General features: G+C 34.1%; 2 protein-coding genes across 2 annotated transcripts; one reads left to right on the top strand and one right to left on the bottom strand.

Moving 5' to 3' along the window:
- The first annotated feature begins 1066 nt into the window (after positions 1–1066).
- Positions 1067–6819, top strand: LOC135676677 (probable protein arginine N-methyltransferase 1). Its single transcript, XM_065188122.1, has 9 exons — positions 1067–1372; positions 2065–2075; positions 2967–3122; positions 3540–3603; positions 3679–3821; positions 5108–5195; positions 5389–5504; positions 5606–5756; positions 6430–6819. Exons 1-9 carry the CDS (start codon positions 1150–1152, stop codon positions 6633–6635), a joined length of 1158 nt encoding a protein of 385 aa, XP_065044194.1. The 5' UTR covers positions 1067–1149; the 3' UTR covers positions 6636–6819.
- Positions 6820–7467: 648 nt separating this feature from the next.
- Positions 7468–13094, bottom strand: LOC135676676 (syntaxin-71-like). The gene is made up of 9 exons (XM_065188121.1): positions 12824–13094; positions 12618–12743; positions 10468–10633; positions 8825–8910; positions 8361–8429; positions 8242–8286; positions 8051–8113; positions 7860–7936; positions 7468–7623 (listed from the first exon to the last, which is right to left on the bottom strand). The coding sequence occupies exons 1-9, from the start codon at positions 12977–12979 to the stop codon at positions 7608–7610; spliced, it is 804 nt and encodes a 267-aa protein (XP_065044193.1). The 5' UTR covers positions 12980–13094; the 3' UTR covers positions 7468–7607.
- Between the last annotated feature and the right edge of the window lie 5480 nt (positions 13095–18574).

Genomic DNA, 18574 nt, shown 5'->3' with positions numbered 1-18574 from the left:
ATGGATGATAGATAATTGGAGGAGTGTTATATGACATTAAAATTGATAATGGCAAATATGATATTTCATCACATTGAAAGTGAAACAGTTTTTAAGACAAACAGAAAGGAGATTTGGGCAACTCCCTTTTGCTATTTAACCCCAAGACGCTTACGATTGGCAACCATACTTTACTATTTGATAATCCACTTAACAATACTAAATTATATTTTTATTATCTAAAATCCCATCATATATATATATATATATATATATATATATATAATTATTATTACTCTAGCTGCACTCCATCATTCGATGTTGTTCAACGTCGATCATCATCGTTGCTTATTGAGCAAGAAGAATAAGACTAAACAATTAATATAAGATGGAGTAGGAGACGTAATGGCTCATCGTCCTCGAATGTTGGCCAACAATTTATAATATTGCCAAAGAAAAGATGATGACCCCTTTTTTCTTTTCAATTTATTAAAAAAATAAAAATATATTAATTTAAAAAAAAAAAACTTATAAGTAATCAAACAAGCTAAGGGTATGAACACACGTAAATATCCTCAAATTAATATTTAATTTTATACAATCACCCTTTTTTGTTTCTTTTTTATATTATTATTATTATTATTATTTTTAATCGTCAGAACTTTTTTTATTATCGGTATCATAAAATAATAAGTATTTTTTTTTATTTTCGGTATCATAAAATAATAATAAAATAATTAAATGATATAATGTGATCAAAGAATAAGAGGTGAAAAATAATTTTTTATATTTGTTAGATCGATTTAAAGTTTTTAGAGTTATACATTATACTCGGAAGATGATGATATTTCCAGTATTTTTGCAGCAGCGGAAGATAACGTTTTATAGGTGACTCTGCATCCATCTATTAGATGTCATGTTCCGGATGGGAAACACGGTTCTGGGTTATTCGGACATGATGAAGTCACTTTTGGCATCGTGGCATCTCATTATAGGTGGAAAATATTGTCTCCTGTTTTCGAAGAAGCTAATTAGGAAACCACCTCTGGTTCCCTGTTCCTATAAAGCCCTCTCGTTTCGCCCGTTGTGTCTCCAAAGTCCACAGGCCCAAAACCCTAACGCGCTCTTCCGTCTCCTGCTGCTGCGCCTCCTCTACTGCTCTCTTCTTCAATGGGACGGCGAAAGGGGGGGAACAAGGCGCTCGCTCCCTCCGGACAGAAGAGCACCCCGGACGCCGATGGGATGAACCTCGATGGGGGGAAAGGGCAGGAGGAGGCGCCGGAGGTCGTGGCCATCGAGGAGAAGGCCGAGAGCTCCAACCTCGAGGACTCGCCCTTAATTGGCAGCGACAAGACTAGCGCCGACTACTACTTCGATTCCTATTCCCACTTCGGTATCGCTCGTTCTCTTTCTCTGATCCACAAACCCTTTTCGGCCCACTTATTAGCTTCTTCGCCGAAGAGAAGAGTGAAACAAAAATATATTAATGGATTTGGTAGTGTAGTGGCAGTAAGTTGTTTGATTTCGTTTTTCGTATGACTTTTGCTTTCAAAATTTGATTTTTGCGCTTGTTGATGTTTTTAGCTTGTATGTACCGTAAATAATCTTCCTTTATTGTGTGTTGATGATCGTGGGTCCTTTTCGGGGTTTGTGAAGTAAAACCCTGTGAGATAGCGATCGTTTTTTGTCTCAAATTGTAGTAATGTGGTAAGGTGGTCAGTCGAGGGCAATGGAAAACATGATATGCTGATGTTCCTAACTTCACTGTCTTTTCTTAATATGCATGCTCTGTTGAAAGCAATATAAAACACTGAAACACTGATGTTTGTAACTTCATCTGCTGGTATAAGTCAGTTGATTTCATGTCTAAATTAAAGACTTCCTTTTTATTTTTTATTCTTTCGTCACTTTGAGGATTTGTCAAGTTTTTTGTTTTCCCTCTGTGGTGTTAGTGATTGAGGCTGCTAAAATTTGAGACTTGTGACTTTTTGCGTAATGTGACAAAGATTGTATTGGTTTAAATTTAGGCTCTAAATATGTTAATCATTGAGAAACTTATGTGTTTTTTTATCTTTCTCTATGCAGGTATCCATGAAGTAAGTTCTTTGTGCACTGATTCATGAGGCACTAGCGGTAACCATGGTAGATAAGTGATGATCATATGCATCTACTTTAATGAAATTCATGAAATTATTGCTGTTCAGAAGGTGTACTTATTTTAGTTTGAATTATTCAGTCAATGGTTTCCTTGTATATGAATCTAGTTGAGTCGCCTTTTCCTTCGTCTTTGTTTGCTTTTATTTTCATCGTCTTTTATTAATCACTGGAACATTCAACTAGGATTTTCTATTAGCTCAGCTATTATCTACATTTTTCTCTTTAGCTGTTCACTGCACAGTTTTCTGTCTAGAGACCATTGTTGTCTGACTTGGCTGCATTATGTAACTACCTGTGCTTAATATATTCTGATGGTTGTACTATCTTTTTCAGTTTTCTCTTAGTTTGTGTGTGGTTGTATGTGCTGGAATCTTATTCATTTTGTTGGAAGGATCATGTTGTGTAAGCTAGGTGTGGCCTACAATAGGTCTGGTGTGAGTTCATTTTGTTTATTATGTGCATGTGAGTTCTGTTGTTGCTTTTTCTGATCCTTTGAAGTCTTAGCATCAATTATGTACGGTAGTTGTATATGCAATATAAGAAGCTTGGGCGGAACCATATAAGCATACACTAAATTTGTTAAGATAATCATTGCTATTTGTTCAGATGATAGGGTTTAAGATATTTTTAGACATTTCCCTAGCTGGTTTGTAGGAACTACTTTGAATTGACTTCAGCATCGATGTGTGATTTATGATGTCACTAAACTTTGGTTTATCTTCCGTTAATGCCACTTATTTGTATCCTATTAGTGTCAGTGGATTTTGGAGTGGCTTCAAGTGTGAAATCTGTCTATGCAGTAATTTCCTTTCATTATATGTATCCTGCAGGAAATGTTGAAAGATGTTGTTAGGACGAAGACCTATCAAAATGTTATTTATCAGAATAGCTTTCTTTTCAAGAACAAGGTCGTCCTTGACGTGGGTGCAGGAACAGGAATTTTGTCTCTTTTTTGTGCAAAAGCAGGGGCAAAGCATGTATATGCTGTAAGTAATAATCTAAATGACCTTATTTTCTTTAAATCTTACTGGTTGGAAATTGCACTCCTGCAAGTTTATGAGATTGATGCCTTTCTGTGGTAAGTAGAATAGCCATAGAAATGGTTGGAAATTTATGACTTCTGACTCATTGAAAAATGCTTTTCTGACACATTAAATTCTTCAGCAACGTAGCTTAATACATATAGGAACCCTAATTGTAGTCTTTCTGTGAAACCTTAATCTCCTCCCTTTCTTACCACTTCTACAACTTTTCTTTTATTAGTAAGGTTAGGCAGTCTCTACCGACATATTTTATCAAGGTAGGATAGTATGCCTGGTTTGGTAAGATATGTGACTATCATTACTAGTTTTGTGCATTTTTTTTTCTGTGATTCAATTGGTGAAGTTAAATCTCCTTTGCAGGTGGAGTGCTCCCTTATGGCTGACATGGCAAAAGAAATTGTTCAGACAAATGGATATTCTAATGGTGATTATATCTTCTTTTATGTTGGATGATTCTGCTACTAACTTATATCTTATGTTTGTTCTATGTTCAATTCAGTGATAACAGTGCTAAAGGGGAAGGTAGAAGAGATTGAACTTCCAGTGGCCCATGTGGACGTGATAATCTCTGAGTGGATGGGTTATTTCCTACTTTTTGAGAACATGCTAAACACAGTTCTTTATGCACGTGATAAGTGGCTTGTAAGTGATTCTCTAATTATTTCTTTGTTTCATATATCTCGCTTGTATTCTCTTTCTATGCCATGTAAGTACCTATTGGTACTGTACATATCTTTGTGCTACATGGTTAGGTTTGCCATTATCTTCGTTTGTTGCGCTTGACCTACCATGGATTGAATATCAGTCAAAGGAACATCGGGATAACTTTTTTAGGGCTACAGTCTGAGAAAAGTCGAGGTCTAAGCTTGTCAAAAGCATAATCAGTGTCTAAATACAAGAAAACCTTGGTGATAGTATAATTTTTTTTTTTTAAGTGGCCAAGAGCAAGAAGAAATGACCCTGATCATGCAAGCAAAACATTGCCAATCATAAGTTCTGTCAATTTTAGGGCTACAATCTGAGAAAAGTTTAAGGTCTATGCATAATCAGTATCTAATCACAAGGAAACCTTGATGATAGTATAAAAAACTTTTCTTTTAAATGGTCAAGGACAAGAAGAAATGACCCTGACCATGCAAGCAAAACATTGCCAATCATAAGTTCCATTTTTCCATCAATTATATGAAACCTTATTAATTTTACTAAAAAAATGGCATATGAGAAGATCAATAGATTATTGGTTTGAGAAGCAGAAAGCGACATGCGCTGTTATCTTTTTTTGTTCTGTCTTCCACTTGCTGCAATTAAGTACAGGATATATAAGAACAATCTATGCACCTCATGAACTGTAAGAGCCAGTATCTACATTCTTTGGGATTCAGTGTTCCAACAAAAAGGAGTGTCACCCAAGTGCAACAACCAGATATGTTGTTGCTTGGAAAATTGACTATGGTGAATTGTTCAGAGACTTGCAATTACTAGGAGAATGCTTCACTTGTGTGAGAGAATAAGCTGCAACATGATTTAAATTAGTTGCAGGATTTGGTAGGTACTCATAGTCCACACTATCTGTTGCCATTATGCCAATCCCAATAGAATTTATGAGCCTGCAACTGAGAGGCAAATATTCTAGTCCTGAGGAAGTTTATATATAAATTGAGGTTCTATCTGGACGAATGGGCTTATATTAATAAGTCAAATTTGGTTGACTGCTATGTTGTTCTGTCATTTGTGATAAAATTTTTACATAATGATGATTAATATATTTGAGCTTTTCTGACATAATACATTTGTTGATATGTTCTTTTGTTTTGTTTGGTTACTTGGAGTCCTAAAAGGCAAAAATGTGATGGTTACTAGGTTGACTGAGACCCATCCAAGACGAGAGCAACAAAAATATGATTTTTTTTAAAAATTCTTTCTTGTAGAACAACAATGGGATCGTCTTACCAGACAAAGCTTCATTATATTTGACGGCGATTGAGGATGCTGAATACAAAGAAGATAAGATCGAATGTGAGCCTTTTTCCTTCTATGTTTTATTTGCAGTCAGCATCAGCCACTTAGTGTAAGATATTCTGTAGTTTCTAAGGAAAAGGCCAAGTGATCATTGCAGACGTGCTTCAAGATCTTATTTATAGCAAACTCTGTTTCGTTTTGTTCTCTATGCTGGTTACTGTTTCTTATGGAGTTGTTTTTCTTGTTTTAGTCTGGAACAATGTGTATGGTTTTGACATGAGCTGTATCAAGAAACAGGCTATGATTGAACCACTTGTTGATACAGTTGACCAGAATCAAATTGTTACCAATTGCCAGTTACTCAAGGTGATCTTTGTTATCATCTCTCTCTATCTCTGTGCATCATCTCTCCTCCGTTGATGTCTTTGATCATCAGTTGTCTGAACCATTTTTGCTGATTGTCTTAGACAATGGATATTTCTAAAATGGCACCGGGCGATGTCTCCTTCATGGCTCCTTTTAAACTAGTGGCAGAACGCAATGACTACATACATGCTCTTGTGGCTTACTTTGATGTTTCGTTCACCAAATGCCACAAGCTGATGGGCTTTTCTACTGGTTGGTTATCTTCTTTGTTGCATTCTATTTTTGAGACATACTAATTCAGCATTTACGTTCATGCTTGATAATTAATTTATTGGCTTATTGATGCTCGTATGAAAGTATGCCGTAAAAATGTAAGCAAGTTTACCTTGAGTTAGCTGCCGATCTTTAATTATATGATTCAGATTTCTGACCTCTATGTTCAAGTAGTCAATACTGTTCATAATGTGGGACATTTTACTTTAGTTAGTAATTTTCAAATGTGAATATTTTCTGAAACCGATAGTTAGGTATGGACTTCATTAGTCAGTAAATTTCTCCTGTTTGTGAAATTGGGTCTATGATAATACCCGTGACACTTGAAATGTCAGAAAGGATGGATTTGACTCGATGAGTTTGTAGCTAGCTAAGTTTGGATGTTGCAAGCATAGTAGGAGCACATTGAAGATCGTTGCAGTTGCAAGACACTGACCATCTAACATATAGGTGCTCTTTTTGTTCGTGACACCTTAGTGCGACATACACATTTAAGAAAAATAGTTCAGGTGTTAGATTCTGCTGCATCGCCTATTTTGTAAGGGGTGCGATGCTCTCATCCCTAACAAGATTGGAAACTGCATGGTTGTTAACGGTTACATTATTGATTCCATTAAATTTTGATTATGCACGGATGAAATGTTCTCTGCAGGCCCGAGATCGAAGGCCACCCACTGGAAACAAACTGTACTTTACCTTGAAGATGTGCTGACGATTTGTGAGGGAGAAGCAGTGGTCGGTAGCTTGACGGTGGAGCCCAATGAGAGGAATCCACGTGATGTGGACATAATGCTCAAGTACTCATTAAACGGACAGCACTGTCAAGTTTCTAGAACCCAACACTACAAAATGCGGTGACCATGATGCTTTTTTATCTTTTCTTCTTCTTCTTCTTCTTCTTTTTATGTTGGCAAAGGCAAAGAGGTAAGGAATGGTATGGTTGAGCTGCCATACTCACTCCCTCTGGGAGGGTTCTGAATGTGGCCTAGGAACAAAGGGGTGATGTGAAGTTTTGATATGCTAGTAACGACTATATGCTGAACTATTTTTAGTAATCTATATTGTTTGAGGGAATTAATCCGAAGTCCATTCTTGTTGGCTTGTTTAGTGGTAGCATAGTGATATTTTTCGCACGTTCAATTAAGTTATATTTATACGTTTTGTTCCACCGACAGGTTGTTCTTTAAATGAAACATGCATTCAGAAAAAAAGCTTCCGTTGTTTGTTCTTTAACGGTATTTATTCGGTCCCGTTGGTTGGTTTTTCTTTTGAAAATTATATCGTAAAAATGCCGGTTCATGTAAAACTAAACTGTAGGGATTCCATGATGCAACTTCTTTTCCTGTCTCGGTTTAGGATAAAAGGCTGACTCGAGTTGTGAAGGGATCATTTTTCATGTGTTGTTTGCGCATTGTTTACGAAAAATATTTACTTGTGGCCTTAATTGACTAGAATTTGGATATAAGCTCAGCGGATTGGTGGTGGGTGTTTCAGAACATAATATTGCTCCTTTTTGTCTTCATGGCTGTTGCTACCTTTACAACTTCATCTGCTCCTTCGTGCATTGATGCTTTCGATAGAGAACCATCCAAGGAAGGAGAGAGAGAGAGAGAGAGAGAGAAGCCATGAATCATGAGTCTCCTCCATAGTGTGCCAACAACAAACAAGAAGAGTCTGCTGAAAGCGAATATACAGTAAAAGTCGAGCAAAGTATAAATAGAATGAGGCAACAAACAGTAATGATACACACCCACACTAGCATTTGCTTTGTTCTCAAGAAAACACAAGCTGGACAACAAACAGGAGATACCCGTTTCCTTTACCACCGTCTCATTTCTTTAAAACACTGCATCAAGTGAAAGGCTATTAATATTTGAAGAGAGTTCCATAAAACTCTCTGCTTTGCACAAATGATTAATCTCAGGATTCGTGTAATTCGTTCCACTAAAGAATTATGCAATTCATATCGAAGGATGACATGAGATCAGAATTGAAAAAACAATTGGAGATAATGAAACTGAGTCTAATATCACGAATAAATTTCATTATGCGGTAATCTAAAGTCACAGCAGCGAAGCTTACTTGTACAGATAAGCTGCGATGCCAAGGATGATGCACAATAATATTATGTCAATGCAAAAATTGCGACTGGATCTTAGCTGAAAAAATATAACCAGGGAACTAATTAGAGATGAAATTGTAAGTTGCTGGGAAATACGTGTTGCTACAATATATCCAACATTATTGCCTTGAAGTGAAATTATTAAAGCTACCTGATTGACAGTATCCTTGAGTCTGACATTAGTATTTTTCAGGTCTGAGGTAGCCTTGTCGACCTGCACATTGTAATGATGCTTCACTATATATATATAAATATATATATATATATATATATTTATATATATAAACCCAAATTTTATCTCGCTTCTAAATAGACAAGTCTAGCGGAAGCAAAGTATTTGACCTTAGTGTCAATTTCATCCATAAGAGGAACTTGCCTGTCCAGTTCCTGTAAGATACAAGGAAATTAGAGTAGTTTTCATTTTCATAATGTAATTCCATAATGCAAAATAAACATCCTACTTCATTCATGTCATGGGCCATATTCTTTAGGGTATCCAGACCTTCAGATATTATATCTAAGCCTTGATCCTGCAAAATATTTCCTCGTTAGCAAAATCTTTCAAAAGCAATTACTGGCTGTGCAGAACAACCACTAAAGAACATATGGATTGGTCAGTTGAATGCAGATTATTTTGTTCCCATGACAAAATATACTAGATTATTTTGTTCCCATGACAACTTCCATCCCTGCAGACAATTTGGTCAGTTGAATGCAAAAAAGCAGAAATTTCAGGAAGATGTTCATAAAGAGTATTATTAATTAACCAATAGATGCCACAAATGGGCCATAAAAATATTACTGCTTATCATGGGAAAAACAAAAGTACCTGTTTGGGTTTACCGATGAACATCTAAAGACGACGGATATGATGTCTTGAATGTCATTGAAGTTCAGAAAGAAAAACACGGAAAAACAAAACTACCTGTTTCATTTTGCGCATCTCATACTCCTGCCTAAATTGGCTTGATTCTTCAGTATGCTGAAAGTACTCACTCTCGAATCTTCCATCTGCACAATCAAATTTATTCCAGGAAAAGATCAATCTTCCAAGAAAAATAAAATGAAAAACCTTAATACAGGAATAATATATGAAACATAAAAGAAGAGAAGAGATTAAGAAAAGCAGGTTTCACATATTGTGTGATGCATCAACTATACAGTAACAGTTTGATAATGTAACAGAACACTGGTGTAACAACAATACCCCAATACTGATAGAGCTTTTTATTCCTGTCGGTATATCAAAACAAATCATGCCATAATGAAAGCATAATTGGTCGGTTTTGTACCTTAGAAATTGCCATTTCCTTTGCATCTTTTTCTATTTCCCCCCTGTCTAGTTATTTACTCCAAGTTATGATGTCAAAATATCAAACTTACATAAATTCATTCATATCGATGAGTATACAACTAATATGCATGAATGAATATTCTGCACATGAATGTATAAGAGTACTTCTAGATCAATAGAGGGGATATATTTTAGAGACTCTAAGCTCTCCAAGGTGTCAAACTCTGAAGGGGTTAACATTGTCTGGTTAGATGTTCTATTGGATCATTCAAATTTATAAAACAGAAAATGTACGAGGCACTAACCAAACAAATTCAAGAACTCTATTTGTAGCATACGTTAACTACAAGCTTGATAGAATTACTAGAATGCAAATGCAGTTGAAGCAGATTTTCGAAGCAACTAACAACCTGTAGAGGAAGACCTATATGAGGTCCGAAAAAATAAAGAATGAGAAATTATCCGACATCAGAAAACATTAATGTCTTGTCAAGTATATTTCAAAGTTGTAAATAACAAATAATAATTATTACCAAAATACATGTCTTGTCAAGTACATTAATGTCCAAGTGTAAGTCACAATTAAATTCTAGATACTCATGTCTGAAGAACTGTCTAGTTCAAAGGCATGATTCCAGTAGTGCACATTCTCCCTTAATAGTTATTTTACTCTCCATCTTTCAACTCTGCTTGTATAATTTGCATCAGTCAATCCTGCTTGCATAAAAAATATCTGACATGTTTAAATTAGATGATTCACTCATTAATTGACAACCAAATGAAAATGAATGCAACACCATTGTTCTCCCTCTGATCCCTCAAATACGTAACATCCATTAATATAACAAAATAATTGCTAAAATTTTATATCACATCCATACACGATTGTCGCTGTTCCTTATTTAATTGTAATAATAGGAACACTATTTCGCCCATTTGCTAGAAATAGCAATATCAATCTACATCTAGCAACCTCGCCTTCCTCTATAGAGGAGATCCTAGACCATAGACCACTTGTCATGGCACCTCAGTACACTTTACTAAGAAAATTATATTGTACATAAACCACCACTTCAAAATCTATAATTATTGTATAGCCAGCCGTATGGAGAAAAATTCATTGATTGCACTACCATATGGTCTTTTGTCGAATTGGAATGTAACAGACATCCAATAAACTTGGTTTAACGGATTAAGAAAAATATCATTAACCGTATATCAAATTTCATAAACAATCAATAGAATGCACTCAACATCAATTAAAATTAGATAACCTGAAGTTGAATCAAATCTAATTTCCATGCGAGAAGCTGAAGCTTTCCAGCTTCCTATTTGTTTTGCTCCATTTGTACTGCCATCTGGAATCGACTGAATCCTGTCTGGCAATGCAAGTACCAAATCGTTTCTTGTAGCAAGTTCTTCCTTCGAGAGCCCTTTTACCTGTAATAGAACTCCATCAGAAGCACTAAATGCATCATCAAGATAGTGCACTTGCTTTAGCTGATCTTTCCATTCTACATGTTTCATGATGGTCCCATTATCAAGACAGATAACAAGAAGACATGACTATTAAGAACTTTTTAAAACAGTAACATCCATAATGAAGGTGCAATGCTGTTGGAACTTGAAAGTAGCTAACTACAGAAACAATCGATCCAACAACTAATATCAGCAATTAAAGTATATTATCAAGAAGAAAACAATTTACTATTAGTATACAACTTCAATGGCCATAAGAAATTACCACCTTGCAAGCACATGAACTTCTTACATGCAATGTAATAGCAGCAGATATATCCTCATGCATCTGATCCAACGGTATCATACAACTAAAAAAGTGTAGCTGATAGTTTTTAGTCAAACATTTGGTTAATCAACATTAGACTAAATCTAGTAGTTTTAAACTCATACAAAAAAAGGAAACAAAAAAAGAAAAGATCCAGCTAAAATATCACCAAAGAGAGTTAAATCCCTTGGACCTAAATAATTAAAGAATTTATAATACACAACCTGATTGAGAAATATTTTTCTGGAACCAAGATATCTCCACAACAGAAAAAAAAGTATCTCTTGTTCATTTGTCTAGTCAGAGAAAGAGTTAGAGAAGATCAGAAAGATAGCAAAGATTTTGGCCTTCCAAATTTGAAACAAAATATTGAAAATATTACGAGAAAGTCTTTAGGAATACAGGAGCACCAAAACATGCTGTTTTCAGATCTTCGCCACTGTACATTTTCAATTAATAGTCTAGGCAAGTACCTAAAACTCAAGGGAGCCAATGAAAATGTATTAAGAATAAAACTTGAAACATAATACATGACTAATAAGGTGTTTAAATCAAAGAAAACTTACAACAAGAGAGCCTTTAATGTAATTTTCAAACTTGGTACAAGAACCATTAATAATGAAAATTTCCTTTCATGATGGCATGAAACTAGAACACATGACTTTTATTTCTGAAGAATTTCTAGTAAAAGCTATAACCTATAACTTTATATAATATATATAATGCAATCAGCAGTGACCCTATACATTTTTTATGTTTCCAAGGAAAAAAGAAATAAAAATTTATTTAAAAATTTATAGCACTCATACTGTCATTGGTTGACTGCAAAGCTCTGACAAAGATCTAACTCAAACAGACAGGTTCCACAAGGACATTAATACTTGACATGCAAAAACAACTACTTTTTCTAACCATATTCGATCATCCAGTTCTTGAAAAGAATCCAGGGTTTTTCTCCTGCACCGACAAGACTTCACTCTGAGACCTTTGAGGTTGTCACACAAACACTTTTCTATCACTAGCCTCCAGTATCCATCCATCAACTAACCGAAAATCATCATAGTTTCCCTCATTCATGGTTGTCTTCTTTGGTCTTCCTCTAGCTTACATAGTATTTCTAAGTTGAATAATTGAATCGGCTTAATTCATTACCAATGCAATATCCTTCTATGGTTCCAACTTATCACAAGTTAGATTCTTGTGTATTCCAACATTCATAATACTTAACTATTCAAACTTCTCAATATTCTCATTCAGCTAAGATCTTTTTTATTCTGACTTTCTTATTATAATTTCCTAGCATTTTCAGACATATAGAAGGTATGGTATTATAAAAGGGTATTATAAAAGCCTTACAAAATTCTCTCTCCTTTATCCAAGTGAGAAAGACGATCACAACATACGTGCCAGACTAACCACTCCACTCTCAGTTAATTCTCTATGCTCTTATTTCAACTGCAGGATCCTTTCCCTACTTGATTTCCATTTTGAATAAGGGCCAAAAACAACCAAAATTTTTTGCTTAGATTTGAAATCGAATGCAAGACGTCACAAACTCAGAGCTGCAGAAATAAATTAAAAATGCAATAAAACATCAGAAAACATAAAAATGACAAAACGACATCGAAGGCATCGGACCTTCTTGAGGGCCAATCTCTGCAGCTTAGGGACCTCCTCCAACAACCGTGCCTTGGTGCGCCGGATCTCAGCATTCAAAGCCACCGTCGCTGCCCGGTTCTTCTCCTGAGACGCCATCTCCGCTTTCTACACCAGATCGCCAGATCGGATCAGCCAAACCGTCGAACCCCGACAGAAGGAAATCGAACAGAGTCAAGAAACGAGACCTGGAGGGCGGATTCGATGTCGGCCTCGACGGAGGCGTAGAGGCGGGCGAAGGCGTCATCGCCGGAGACGTTGTCGGCGTTAAGCTTGTCAACGTCGTACTTCTCGTACTTCTTGCAGATCGCGTCGACCCGAGTGAGGATGTCGATCACGCTCATCTTCGATTCTTCCTCCGCTTCCCCTGTCGATCGCCTCTCTCACGCAGATCTGCTTGATCTCAGCCCGGATCTGAAGCAATGGAGAAGGATTCAGAGAGAGAGAGAGAGAGAGAGAGAATAGGGTTAGTGAGGAAAGTAATTAGACACAGTATTTTTGTACTTATATCCCTATAAGATATGGAATTACTTATTAAATCCTGTATACTGGACAGAATTATTATTGATGGGTAAACTAGAAAGCAACTAGACACAGTATTTTTGTACTTATACCCCTACAAGATAAGGAATTTCTTATTAAATACTGTATAGTGAATTTAATGGGTAAGCAGAACTGAGATAACCTTTTCAATTACACCCTTAGAGAGTCTGTAATATCGGATTTAAGCCTGTCTGGAAGCACGAAAAGAACTCCAACAGGGGGAAGTAGTTTTGAAAACAACCTTTTTCACTTATACCCCTCAAAAGAATTTGGAATCTCTTATTTAACCCTGTAATAAGTAACCGGAAACTCTTATTTGGATGCCTCCCTACAAAAAAGAGAAGAAGTAACCTGAAACAATATCTTGCACGTATTTCCCTATTAATTTTCGAATCGCTCATTTATCGAGAGTTGTACATACATACATGTATTTATGTATATATATATATATATATTATAATTTATATTATATTATTTTATATAGAGTTCAATGATGATAAAAGATCTATGACTGATCAAAATAGTTGGCCATCATGATATGTTGTTATTGTTATGCATATTCCGCTATAGATAATGATTTTTTTTAGTTTTCTTCCTATTAAATTGGGATTAACATATATATATATATATATATAATAGAATAATAATAATAATAATAATAATAATAATAATTATTATTATTATTATTATTATTATTATGTGTACAGAGTGAGTGGCATGCAGGGAGTTGAGGTCGTCCTCCCCGCCAGCTTTACGAGGGCGAGGGAAGTCGCCTGCTCTTCTTCCCCTTGTGTTGACTGCATCACGAGGAAGAGGAAGAGAAGGGAGAGAGACGGGGGAGAGCTCCGTGGTGCGACAAGGCCAGGGTGAAACGAGACCCGTGGTCGCCCGAGGAAGACGCCGCCCCTCCGGACCTACATCGACAAGCTCATCACCGGCGGCAACTGGATCGCTTTGCCCCACAAAGCAGGTTCTCCTCCTACTCCTCTTCTCCTGCAACCTCATGGTTTGATGCCTTCTCCTGTTCAGAAGAAGAAGCAGGCAAACTCCATTCACTGTCCCTGACCCAGCACCGTCTTCTCGATGCCTCTTCAGGCCATCCATGGAGTGCCGCTCCCGACGACGACGAGCTAGCTGCGGATGAGTTGTGCCCCCGTCGGCAGCGTCGTCGTCAATCACTGTCAACATGAACAGCTTCATCGACTGGTCTACATGTGAGGTTGGATCCAACGACTCGTTCCTCGGTGGCTACAGATGCAAGCAGATCCCTGGGGGGAGATGACTACTGCTGCTGAGACCAGGAAGATTAGTCAACAAAACAGTGATAAAACTGACAAGAAGATTAAAAAAGTGTACTACTGAAACCTCACTGTAAATGATCATAGAACTTGACATCTGCATTCAAATCTATTCTGGCTGCAAATGCAATCTAGAAACACTGATGATCTGAAGAAATGTTTCATCTACCTAAGCAAACAAGCTTGCTAGTGCAGTCTTCACATCTCTATGAATTAATATTCCAGTCCGACTGCATGTGATAAGAACTCATGAACAGAGAAGAATAGTAACCTAGTGCAACTAGCTTCCAATGTAATTGGGAGACGGTTGTTACCAACTCAAAAAATCCAGCACTGCATCATCTGGCCTGTCAAAGATCGTAATAACATCTCATTAATAGGTCCACCAAACAACCAATGCAGCTAACCATAGACCATATATTATTGCTTTAATTAACAAAGTCATCATATGAAAGGTGGTGAGAGTAGTCTTAAATTATAACATACCAAGAAAACATAGAAATGGAACTTTGCATTTGTGTAATTCTGCTAGACTAACATTAAGTTGTTGTAGGATGGATCTATGAAAAAACATCATTAGTGAATCACTTACCATTTCAAATTATCATGTCAGTCATGCTTTTCGTTTTTCTACGACGATGAAATTAACTACACAAGGGGATAAGTTATGGATTAAATTGTCTACACAAGGCATTGAATATCAAGTGTAAATGAAAAGATAATCGTTCGAAATTATACTGTAGATCATTGCAAAATGTTCCTATAGGTAACTGAAATTTAAATTGTGAGAGCTACAATAAATGAAATTGTTCAAGTATTCAATCTAATGGACAGAATTCTTCTATTAGTAAGATCACAAACGAACCAAGATACTTTATTATGATTTTTTTGTAATTTTCTGGGAGAAAAAAAGTTGAGAGTAGTACTTCTATGATCTATCCATTGGTTAATTATCTAATTCTAAATCTTTACATGAATAAATACCTCCATTTTGTATGAGGCTCGGGATCCCTACTTAGATTATTTCCAAAAGAGTGCCCAAAAAATCAACGCATCTCAGCATTTGGATTAAAAAAAAAAGAACCATTAGGGGGGTTAAATAGCCTTGGCCTTTCCAAATGCTTACAGGAGAGTTAATACTTTGATTCTAAAACCAATGAATATTTTTATTATTTTCTCAAAAACAGAAAAACAAAAAAAACAAAAAAAAACACTTGATTTGGATTGCTTTGAGGTTGACAAAGGATTCATTTATTGCACCTTTTAACCTACGAGACATTTAAATGTGTTCAATGCATTTATAAATCCATTTAAAACATATAATATACTACAAAAAGATTACAGTAAACTCCAAAATTAAATATATTTCAATAGGTAAAAGACAATAAGATGATTATATAATATGTGTTTTATTTTAAAACCTTATATATATATATATATATATTTATATTTATATATAGACCATTTTCAAGAGATTTTCCAAATAATTTTAGTTTAAATTATATTTATTGTGAGGAAACCTATGATGGGACATTCATGAAAGCTATGTAAGAGTATTACTAAAGTGAACTAGAGAGAAATAAATCACTTTCTTTAATAAAAAAATATGTATATTTTATAAGATGAAAAATTAAGGTTTACGGTTTCGAATAAAATATATGTATATAGGTAGTATGTACCGGACCGACAACATATCGGTATATGGACTGTCCGCTACTAGGTAGAATACTTAACATTGTCCCGTATAGGACGATACATGACTATATCGCACGATAATGATCAAAATTTCGATCATTATTACTCGATAATAGTCAAAATCAACCATTACTAATCGGTAACAATGCTCTAACGGTCAATTCTCATGAGTTTTTAAACTTTTCTTCTCCCTTATTTCACTTCATTTCACTCTCATAACTCTTAAACTATCTCAAACTCCTATTTCTCACATTTACGCTCTTCTAAACTTTATAAAATAATGATTTATGAATTGAATCAAAGCTAATTTAGGAAGATTACGAGGAAGAACTTTCTAATCAAGAGGTTGTATTCTGTTTCTTTAATTGGAGAGTAAATTAAATATTTAATATTATGATTAGTATATTTAATATTGATTAATTCGATATTAGACATGTAATAGGTCAAATATTTATATTTCTTACATATTAAATATTGAAAGATATTTATGATTGTAAAATATGTTTAATTAGGTTTTATTAAAGTTATTGAATACTACGATTAGTTATTTTAATGATGATTTAATTAAAATTTGATCGATTTTATATCAATTCAATGTCTTCATATTTGACATGTTTATAGTTTTGAAAGAGAAGTAATTGATGCACAATTAACTATGTTAATAATATAATTAGTGTATGGTTTCATCGTAATTTAAACTATATAAGATCAAAATTACATATTTAATGTTTCTTTTATATGTTTCACATATTTATGATGGTAAAATAGGTTTAATTAAGTAAGTTTTATTAAAGTTATTTAATATTATAATTTGTTATTTTAATGATGATTTAATTAAAATTTGATTGATTTTAGGTCAATTTAATGTCTTTAATACTTATTAGGGTATTTGACATATTTATAATATTGAAAGAGAAGTAATTAGTGGATAATTAACTATATTAATAAGGTGATTAGTGTATCTAATGATGATTTTATCGATCCATATTGGATCAAAATTATGTATTTAATGCTTCTTTTATGTATTTCACATATTTATGATGGTAAAATAGGATTAGTTATGTTTTATTAAAATTATTTAATACTATAATTAGTTATTTTAATGATGATTTAATTAAAATTTGATCGATTTTAGGTTAATTCAATATCTTTAATACCTATTAAGATGTTTGACACATTTTTAGTGTTGAAAGAGAAGTAATTAGTGGATAATTAATCATGTTAATCATGTGATTAATGTATCTAATGATGAATTTATTATACTTTGAGAATCAAAATTATGTATTTAATGTTTCTTTTATATATTTAACATATTTATGATGATAAAATCAGATTAGTTATGTTTTAATAAAATTATTTAATGCAACGATTAGTGATTTTTGATCGATATTTAGTCAATTCAATATCTTTATACTTTATGCTTATTTGATTTAAATTTCGAATGATCATAACACGAAAGAAATAGTCACATGATGATGCATGGGTACATGCTTGAAAGATAAATGAGAACCATCATCATTGATAATATATTTATTATGACTACATTGATAATGGTTGAAGAATAACTTAGGTGAAGATGCATTTGGCTGGTGGATGATGTTATAATTTGATCATGCTAACTAAAGTGAATAATTTGATTATGCTTTCAATTCATTTATAAATCCATTTAAAATATATAATATAACATAAAAAGATTATAGTAGGTAAAAGACAATAAGAAGATTATATAATATGTTTTTATTTTAAAATCTTATACATATATATATATATATATATATTTATATATAGACCATTTTCAATAATTTTATAAATAATTTCAGTTTAAATTATATTTATTATGAGGAAACCAATGATGGGACATTCATGAAAGCTCTAAAAGAGTATTACTAAAGTGAACTAGGGAGAAATAAATCACTTCCTTTAATAAAAAAAATATATGTATATTTTATAAGATAAAAAAATCAAGGTTTACAATTTTGAATAAAATATAGTATACAGGTAGTCCGTACCAGACCGACAGCATATCGATACATGGATCGTTTGCTATAAAGCAAAACACTTAACATCACCCCGTATCGGACGATACAAGGTTGTATCGGCCGGTAATGATCAAAATTTCGATCATTACCACTTGGCATAGTTCGGCAACAATTAATTTTGATCGTTATTACTTGGTAATGGTCGAAATCAATCATTATTGATCAGTAACAATGCTCCAACGATCAATTCTCATAGGTTTTTAAACTCTTCTTCTCTATTTCACTTCACTTCACTCTTATAACTCTTAAACTATCTCAAACTCCTATTTCTCACATTTGCGCTCTTCTAAATTCTATAAAATAATAATTTATGAATTGAATCTATTGAATCTTATATTTTGATGATGAAATCAATTGATAGTAT

This window comes from Musa acuminata, chromosome BXJ1-6 (assembly GCF_036884655.1).
Source record: "Musa acuminata AAA Group cultivar baxijiao chromosome BXJ1-6, Cavendish_Baxijiao_AAA, whole genome shotgun sequence".
NCBI lineage: Eukaryota > Viridiplantae > Streptophyta > Magnoliopsida > Zingiberales > Musaceae > Musa > Musa acuminata.
The sequence above is the reverse complement of the archived record's forward strand: the minus strand, read 5'-3'. Positions and strand labels throughout refer to the sequence as shown.

Bases quoted from the DNA above. Each gene is read 5' to 3' on its own strand.
- LOC135676677 (XM_065188122.1), top strand. From the start codon at position 1,150: ATGGGACGGCGAAAGGGGGGGAACAAGGCGCTCGCTCCCTCCGGACAG. The intron at 3,123-3,539 runs GTAAGTAATAAT...TCTCCTTTGCAG, and splicing joins GGGCAAAGCATGTATATGCT to GTGGAGTGCTCCCTTATGGC. The intron at 3,604-3,678 runs GTGATTATATCT...TGTTCAATTCAG, and splicing joins GACAAATGGATATTCTAATG to TGATAACAGTGCTAAAGGGG.
- LOC135676676 (XM_065188121.1), bottom strand. From the start codon at position 12,979: ATGAGCGTGATCGACATCCTCACTCGGGTCGACGCGATCTGCAAGAAG. The intron at 8,287-8,360 runs GTAGGATGTTTA...TGTATCTTACAG, and splicing joins TGGCCCATGACATGAATGAA to GAACTGGACAGGCAAGTTCC. The intron at 8,114-8,241 runs GTCAAATACTTT...TACAATGTGCAG, and splicing joins TGGATGAAATTGACACTAAG to GTCGACAAGGCTACCTCAGA.